This window comes from Triticum dicoccoides, chromosome 2A (assembly GCF_002162155.2).
Source record: "Triticum dicoccoides isolate Atlit2015 ecotype Zavitan chromosome 2A, WEW_v2.0, whole genome shotgun sequence".
In the NCBI taxonomy this organism is placed as follows: domain Eukaryota; kingdom Viridiplantae; phylum Streptophyta; class Magnoliopsida; order Poales; family Poaceae; genus Triticum; species Triticum dicoccoides.
The window spans coordinates 43,100,257-43,109,441 of NC_041382.1; the positions used below are offsets into that span (position 1 = coordinate 43,100,257).

Genomic DNA, 9,185 nt, shown 5'->3' on the forward strand with positions numbered 1-9,185 from the left:
TCTTCTATCTGTACTCTGCTTAATCGACTATAAGCCGAGTACGTTTTCCTGTAGTGTATTCTCCGAATCATGAACAGCTTCGGACTCGGCGCACCCGAGTTGCATGTTAACCCTCTTCTGATCCTCTCATCCAAACCGAACCAACCCACGAGGCGTTGCACTCGCGAACTACCCTTGACCAGATCAATTCGATCGCCGGCACCTCACGTTGCCACCACCGGTTCGATCGCCATGGCAGCTGAAACCGATCGCCACCGACGCGCCGATCATGTCGTGCTGTTCCCCTTCATGGCGCAGGGCCACCTCTCGCCGTTCCGCTGCCTCGCCGCCCTTGTGCGCCGCTGCCGCCCCGACGCCCGGGTCACCGTCGTCGCCACCTCCGGCACGGCCGACTCCGTCCGCGCCAACCTCGACGACGAAGGCATCTCCGTCCACGCCCTCCCCTTCCACCCCGCCGACGCTTCTCAGCAGCTCATCGACCACTTCCTCGCCTCCGAGTCGCTCCGCCCGGCGTTCCACCAGTTCATCGTCGACCTCAGATGCTCCGACCCCCTCGCTGACGTGCACGTCGTGGCGGACATGTTCCTGGCCTGGACGGCGGACGTAGCCCGTGGAGACCACGGCGTCACGCACTCCGTCCTGCTCACCACCGGTGGCTACGGCTCGGCGCTCTACTTCTCGCTCTGGAACAGCGTCCCGCTTGTCCCCGACGTCGATGAGTGCTTCCGGCTGCCGAGCTTCCCGGACATCCGCGTCCACCGTTCGCAGCTCACGGATCACCTCGCGGCGGCCGACGGCGGCGACGCGTGGTCCACCTTCATCCGCAGGCAGATCTCCGCCTTCTCCCGCGCCGACGCGCTGCTCGTCAACACCGCTGAGAAGCTGGAGCCCAAGGGATTAAGCATGCTGCGGCAATGGCTCAACAATGTCCCGATATTCCCGGTCGGGCCGCTGCTTCGGGCGGCAAGTTCGTCGTCCCCGGAGACGATGACGAGTAGCCCCATCTTGGCGTGGCTCGACAAGCAACCGCCAGGCTCGGTGCTGCACGTGTCGTTCGGGTCGCTGTACACGATCTCCGCGTCGCAGGCGACGGAGCTGGCAATGGGGCTCGAGAAGTGCGGGCACAAGTTCGTGTGGGTGGTCCAGCCCGCCGCCGACGTGAACGGCAGCGAGTCACTGCCATTGGGCCTTCCGGACGGGTTCGCGGAGAGGATGGAGGCGGCAGGGCGCGGGCTGGTGGTTCAGTGCTGGGCACCGCAGGTGGAGATTCTGGCGCACTCAGCCACGGGCGGCTTCCTGACACACTGCGGGTGGAACTCGGCGCAGGAGAGCCTCGCCTGCGGCGTGCCGATGGTCGGTTGGCCGCTCTCGGCGGAGCAGTTCTACAACGCCAAGTTGCTAGCGGAGGAGATGGGGGTGTGCGTCGAGCTGGCGCGCGGCGCCGCGGCGGCCGTGACGAGGGACGAGGTGGCGGAGGCGGTGGAGAGGGTGCTCAGCGAGACGTCTGAAGTGCGCGCCGCGATGAGCCGGAAGGCCGCAGAGATGGAGGAGGTGATCGACGCTGCTAGGCACGGCGACGGCGAGGAGTCGTCGCTGGGAGTGACGCGGAGGTTCTTGGACGCGATGGCGTGTATGTCTTCGTGCTCTAGAAGCTAAATGGGATCGTAGTAGACGCCACGGCCGGTCCGATCGGCTGCATCCGATCATGAGTTTTTTCGTGTGAGCTTAGATTCGTAATTCGGGACATGGCAACTGAGTATAAAATGGCTGCACCAGTGAGTTGAGTTAAATCCATAAAATCACCACAACTATGTTGTGATTAGTAAAATATATATCATCATTTTGTGTGCTCATCGTAAAATGCATTGAACGCAACGTTAATCAGCAACAAAAAACACTGAACTCATGTGACGTGGCGAAGGGCTGACACGGCAAAACCGTGACGGCAGGGGGCTGACGGCCGTTAACTGGCTCGTTCAGATGCACCCGTTAGGGTCGGCCGACTGCGAATCGAGGCGCAGCAAGCGCCATTCTCCCCTCTCGCTCTCTTCCCTTCGTGGTGAAGGTGCGACTGTGCTGTAGGGTGGTGGCTCCGGGGCCTCACGCTCGGATCCAATGGGCTAAGGCCGTCGACGTGTGGTGCGGCGATCTAGCGGCGACATTGACCGCTCTAGGCCATGTGGACGGTGGGGTGGTGGCCAGGGCAGCGACCATGCTACGTGGCATTCTTCTCCAGGCGGATTTGCAGTGGCTGTGCTCGATTTGTCTGGCAACGGCTTGGCGCGGCGGTGGTGCTGGCGTGGTGTGCGGCGTTATGGCTTCCGAAGCCCTTGCTGCAATAGTGAAGGTGGTGTTGGTGTCAATGCAAGCAGTCCACCATGGTGATGTGGGCGCCATTCCTTTCCTTTTCTTCTGGCTCCCCTCCATGGAAGTCGAGCCGCGGCTCAATCTCGTAAGGTTCGCTGTGTCCTGGCTCCTCCCCAGGGTCAGAGATAGTGACACGTAAGGTTCGACGGGGGCCGTTGTCGGTGATGTTGGCACTCATGGGCGTCCTCCTTGAGACATTGTCAAAGAGTACTTCTTTCCATTGGAGATGACTGCATGGAGGGGATGTGGCATTGGAGGTTGTAGGATTGGCTGAAACTATTCCGGGTTTCGGCGGGGTGATCATGCGCTAGCCTGGGCGAAAGCTTTTTGATCGATTGGATATACCTGTGATGGTGGCGTTCACAAGCACCGTTACCTTCTTGAAGGCATCTCAAAAGATCTCGTTTAGGATCATTCTAGGATGAGATCACCACAGGTGGTGGCGGTTTATTTGGGTTGGCTTCATCAGTTTTTCTTTTCTCTTTCTTTTTTTTTGCATTTTGTTAGATGGTTTTTGGTCAGTTTCCTCTCTGTATTTTTTCTATCTTGATGAAATCGGTGGAGTTCCTGCCTTGCATATAAAAAATAAATATAAAATGATAGATATTTTGGCCTTAAATTTGGAGACTCAAACTCGACACAATGACATCTGTCCCAAAACGGATGTTGAAATTCTTTTTTCCAAAGCCAGCACATCTGTTGTGTGCTCTTGCAGCAACCGAGCACAAAGTCTGCTCCCCAAAATTTCTTGACATGCGATCAGTGTGTTCTTTGTGTCCAAGGATACGCACTGCCAGATAAAACCATCAACGCCGGGCATGAGGCCGATGTTCTTGGATGACGTCCGCGTGCTCAAGGAATCGGTGTTTGGTGAGGTACTTTAGCCAGCGCAGGTTCACAATTGAGGAATGTTAAACATATGTGTTGGCTGGTGCGGCTCCACGCCCTAGAGTATTTAGGAGATATATTTTCTGGTTGTTAGCATGGTTATCATTTTATCTTTATCCTCCTCTATCTCTCCATGTATCTCTCCGCTTGTTGAACAACCTAATCTTGTATGCCTCTGCGAGAGCCGGCCTCGCCTCAATCAATATATATCATGCGGGCTCCCATGTTACGGGAGTTGAGACGCTTCTACAATTTCCACATGGTATACAGAGCAGGCCTCTTCCATAGCATCTAGCTCATCTTTCTCCATCCTCTCCAACTTCAATACACCACGCCGCAGCCATGTCTTCCTCCACCGCAATCACCTCCTCCGGCCTCAACTACAACACATCAGAACCCCTCAGCCGGACGAATTACGTTCTCTGGCGAGCCCAAGCGCGATCCCAGATACTGGGCGCTGGCTTGTTTGGCTACATAGATCAAACCATAGAGGAGCCTCCCAAAACAATCACTAGCAAAGACAAAGATGGTAAGGAGCAGGTAGTTCCCAATCTTGCCCATAATACCTGGTTAGTCCAAGATCAACAAATCGTGGCATATCTACTTTGTAATCTGTCCAAGGAGGTGCTTGTTCAAGTGGCCTCGCTTGAATCATCTCATGCGATCTGGATGGCATTAGCAAATATGTTCTCTCCAGTTTCCTTGTCTCGCGTGAACAACATCAGATCCGCCCTCACCAATGCCCAGAAAGGATCTCAATCCGCCTCCACCTACTTCGGGCAGATGCGCGCCCTCTCTGACGAGCTTGCGGCGGCGGGCAAACCGCTTGGGGAGGGACAGCTCATCTCCTTCATCGTCGCCGGGCTTGACATGGAGTATCAACCGATCATCTCTGCACTCGACGTCCGCACCGAGCCCATCACCGTCGACGCGCTCTTCTCGATGGTAGCCAACTTCGGTCAGCGCGTTGAGATGTTCAACGGCGCGATGGCTTCAAGTCATCGGCAAACACGGTCTCCAGAGGTCGCTCAGGTGGTGGCAAAGGCGGCTACCGAAACCAGAAGAACGGCGGCCGCGGCGGGGGCTATCCTGGCGGTGGCGTCCAAAACCCTAGCGGCGGCTATCCTGGCGCGGGTGGCGGCGCCTACAACCATGGCGGTGGCGGCGGCTACAACAACTACGGCAACAGCGATGGTCAAGGCGGTGGCCATCGTGGCGGCGGTGGCGGGGGCTACTACAACAACAACGGCCCCCCTCGCCACTACTACAACAACAATCAAGGCGGTCGCTTCGCGGGGTATGAGGAGTATGAAAACAAATGCCAAATCTGTAAGAAAACTAACCATATTGCGAAAGAGTGCAAGTGGCGCTATGCAGAGGACAATTCTCGAAGGAGGCTGCAGCCGTGGTAGATGCCTCATACGGAGTTGACTCCAACTGGTATCTTGACTCTGGCTCGAATGAGAACATCACCTCTGAGCTTGAGAAGATGACCATGCACGAGAAGTACCAAGGTCAAGATCAAGTCCATACCGCTGAAAACGGTCCAGGTATGATGATAAGTCATGTGGGCAAGTCTATTATTCAAACCCCACATCGTGATATTCGTGTAGATGACGTTCTGCACATTCCTAATGCATCAAAAAATCTTTTGTCAGTTCATCGTATTACTCTTGACAATGGTGTTTTCATAGAGTTTCATCCCTTCTTCTTTTTGATCAAGGATCAGGTCACGAGGAGGGTGCTTTATCGCGGTAGATGTGTGCAAGGCCTCTACCCGTTGATCCCCACAATTTCAAGTTCAATGAGGAGGCATACGGAGCCTTCAAGGTGTCTTCAGAATGATGGCATAATCGTTTAGGCCACCCCTCTTTTTCCGTTGTTTATCAAATTCTTAGCAAAAATAAGCTCGCATTTGTTGACGAGCATGATCATGAAACTATTTGTGACTCTTGCCAAAGAGCAAAAAGCCACCAGTTGCCATATCCTATTTCCAATAGTGTTTCAACAAAACCCTTGCAGCTTGTCTTTTCAGATGTATGGGGACCGGCCCCTTCCTCTGTTGGTCGGCACACCTATTACGTGAGTTTCATTGATGATTTTAGTAAGTATACCTGGATATACCTCCTCAAGAAACGCTCCGACGTCTTCCAAGTCTTTCTTAACTTTCAAGCTCTTGTCGAACGACAATTTGATTGCAAAATACTTGCCATGCAGTCGGATTGGGGAGGGGAATATGAGAAACTTAACTCCTTTTTCCAACGGATAGGGATTTCTCATCATGTTTCTTGCCCTCACGCTCACCAGCAAAATGGTTCAGCGGAGCGCAAGCATAGACACATTGTTGACGTTGGCCTTTCCCTCCTTGCCGGAGTATCCATGCCACTAAAATTCTGGGATGAGGCATTCCTCACCGCGGTGCACCTCATAAATATCTTGCCTAGTCGTGTCATTAATCATGAAACACCCACTGAACGTCTACTTCATATCAAACCCGAATACTCCCATCTTCGTGTGTTTGGTTGCGCATGTTGGCCCAACCTTCGTCCCTATAATAATAGAAAACTTATGTTTCGATCAACACAATGTGTCTTTATAGGCTACAGTGCACAACACAAAGGGGTTAAGTGTCTTGATGTAGCCACGGGACGTGTGTATATCTCCCGCGACGTTGTCTTTGATGAAACGGTGTTTCCCTTTGCTAAACTCCACCCCAATGCCGGCGCATTACTTCGCAAAGAAATTTTTCTTTTGCCCTCTACCTTAACCGGCGTTGATCATGGGGGAGAGAATAATAGTACTGACCAACTTGCCTCTAATCATCATATTATGCCTGAGATTACTGCTGCAGATTTAAATTCAGATGGAGAAGAAAATTGCAGTCCAAATAGACGTGATTTCATGTGCCCCCCAACCGGCGACATGGATGTAAATCGAGGAGGATCTGCCTCGGGATCCCTACAGCCGGACCCAATATCCTCTCCGGGATCCGGGCGCACAGCACCTGGTCGCACCTCGGGGCCCGAGCGCTTCGAGCGGGCGCGTGATCAGGGCAGCGGCGTCGTCGTTCCGTGCCAACCGGCTGACGACGCGTGGCGGACAGATATCTGCGCGCCTGAGCCCGCCTCGCCTGGTTGGCCCGCTTCGGCTTCGCCAGGGCCCGCCACTCCGGCTGGGCTGCATGCACCGGATTCGACCGGGCCCGCCACCTCGCCTCAAAGGTTGTCGCCCACAGGCGCGACACAATCCTCCTCGGGATCTGAGTCGCCAGCACCTGAGGCTGATGCGGCTGGCGGATCTTCTGCGGCTCCGTCTACTGTGGCTTCTCCTGTGGAGCCGCGCACAAGGCTACAGAAGGGAATCACTGCTCGTTTAAATTACAAAAATTTCTCTAAAATCGGTTTGTCCTGCACAACTGGTGAACCTAATAGTTTAATGACAGCACTTGGTGATCCTAGGTGGAAGGCAGCCATGGAAGATGAAATCATGGCGTTGAGTAAAAATAAAACATGGCACTTAGTGCCCCCTCGACCAGGCAGAAATCTAATTGACTGTAAGTGGGTCTATCGAATCAAGAAGAAGTCTGACGATACCATAGACAGATACAAGGCAAGACTTGTAGCCAAGGGCTTCAAGCAAAGTTATGGAATAGATTATGAGGACACGTTTAGTCCTGTTGTTAAAGCTGCAACAATTCGTCTTGTGTTGTCAATAGCTGTGTCCAGGGGATGGAGTCTGAGGCAGCTAGATGTCCAGAACGCGTTCCTTCATGGTGTTCTGGAAGAGGAAGTGTACATGAAACAGCCTCCTGGGTTTGAAGATAAAGATGCACCATCTTATGTCTGCAAGCTTGATAAGGCCCTGTATGGGTTGAAGCAAGCACCCAGGGCATGGTATTCACGGTTAAGTATGAAACTTCAGTCACTTGGCTTTGTTCCATCAAAGTCTGACACCTCCTTGTTCATCTACAACAAGCACAAAACATCCATATTTGTTTTAATATATGTTGATGACATAATTGTCACTAGCTCTTCTAATGGAGCCGTGACAGCATTACTTAAGGATTTAGGCTCTGAGTTTGCACTCAAGGACTTGGGAGATCTGCATTTCTTCTTGGGTATTGAGGTCAAGAAACATAGTAATGGTATTCATCTATCTCAGGCAAAGTATGACACTGAACTGCTAAGTAGAATTGGTATGCAGAATTGTAAATCTTCACCAACACCCTTGTCCAGTTCAGAACCTTTATCCTTGACAGAAGGAGAGTCTCTGCACCAAGAGGATATTACTGGTTACAGGAGTCTAGTTGGTGGACTTCAGTACTTGACTCTTACTCGATCTGACATTTCTTTTGCAGTCAATAAGGTGTGTCAGTATCTTCATGCACCTACCACAGCTCACTGGACAGCTGCAAAACGAATTCTCAGGTACATAAGAAGCACTATACACTTGGGTCTTACATTCAGCAAGTCATCTTCCACACTCGTCAGTGCCTTCTCAGATGCAGACTGGGCTGGCTGTTTAGATGACAGAAGGTCAATAGGTGGTTTTGCTATCTTTTATGGATCCAATTTGATATCATGGTGTGCAAGAAAACAAGCCACTGTTTCCAGGTCAAGTACAGAAGCAGAGTATAAAGCATTAGCAAATGCAACGGCAGAAATCATTTGGTTCAGTCTATGCTTAGAGAACTTGGGGTGACTCAGACTCAGCCTCCTTGTTTGCGGTGTGACAATCTTGGTGCTACATATTTATCTGCTAATCCAGTCTTTCATGCCAGGACAAAGCACATTGAAATAGACTTCCACTTTGTAAGAGAACATGTTGCCAATAAACAGCTTGAGATAATATTTATTCCTTCCAAAAATCAGCTTGCAGATGGGTTCACAAAGGCATTGCCATCTAAAAGTTTTGAAGAGTTTAAACGTAATCTCAACTTGTCATAGTTGTGATTATGGGGGAGTGTTAAACATATGTGTTGGCTGGTGCGGCTCCACGCCCTAGAGTAGTTAGGAGATATATTTTCTGGTTGTTAGCATGGTTATCATTTTATCTTTATCCTCCTCTATCTCTCCATGTATCTCTCCGGTTGTTGAACAACCTAATCTTGTATGCCTCTGCGAGAGCCGGCGTCGCCTCAATCAATATATATCATGCGGGCTCCCATGTTACGGGAGTTGAGACGCTTCTACAATTTCCACAAGGACGCTTCTCTGTACCCACAACATACTGGTTTAGAAGGTAGTAGGAATCTAGAAACAACTCAGGTGCCATGACATGTTGAAACCTATAGGAGATAGAATCACGACGAATCGCAAAAAGAAAAAAAGAACCACAAGAAAATCCTCCTAAAACTAGAGAGGATGCAGCAGTGACTATATTCAATGGTCAACGATCAAGAGCTGTAAACTCACTGTGGCTGTTTTCATGTGTATTCACTTGGTCTGTTCTCCAAATTATGTTTTCACGGTACCATTAACCTGAGCTCCAGTTCTCAATTGGATAATATGATATCAACATTTCATGAGTTTCTGAACTTCAGGAGCTACTCTTACAAAAACGAGAAAAAAAACCCGGATCTGGTGCTTCAACCAGCAGTTTCCCTTCGAGATGGTCGCTTCGCTATGCACCAAAATTTGTTCTATATTTTCTTCACCCATCTAATTCTCTTCACCTTACTATATCAGATAACAACTCCCTAGAAACGAAAAGATCAGAAAACTTGACGCGGACAGTTCTAGCACCTTAATTGGCACATTTGGCAACTACTTTCCAAAATGGCAAATTCTGAAGAGCTATATCTTCTTTTGTCAAGGATAATCACAATGTCTTGGCAACCTTGTCATATATTTGATTCTATCTAGATATCTTGGCAACCTACACGTTTTCATGAACAGCATTGAACCCATCATCTGCATTTTCCAGACGTG

The 9,185-nt window shown here is 50.9% G+C and overlaps 1 protein-coding gene across 1 annotated transcript; it reads left to right on the top strand.

Annotated features, from left to right (window-relative positions):
* The first annotated feature begins 231 nt into the window (after nucleotides 1-231).
* Nucleotides 232-1,656, top strand: LOC119357543 (UDP-glycosyltransferase 92A1-like). Its single transcript, XM_037624456.1, has one exon. The coding sequence runs from the start codon at nucleotides 232-234 to the stop codon at nucleotides 1,654-1,656; it is 1,425 nt and encodes a 474-aa protein (XP_037480353.1).
* The last annotated feature ends 7,529 nt before the right edge of the window (nucleotides 1,657-9,185 follow it).

Excerpts from the sequence above, each read along its gene's own strand:
- LOC119357543 (XM_037624456.1), top strand. The coding sequence starts at position 232 with ATGGCAGCTGAAACCGATCGCCACCGACGCGCCGATCATGTCGTGCTG.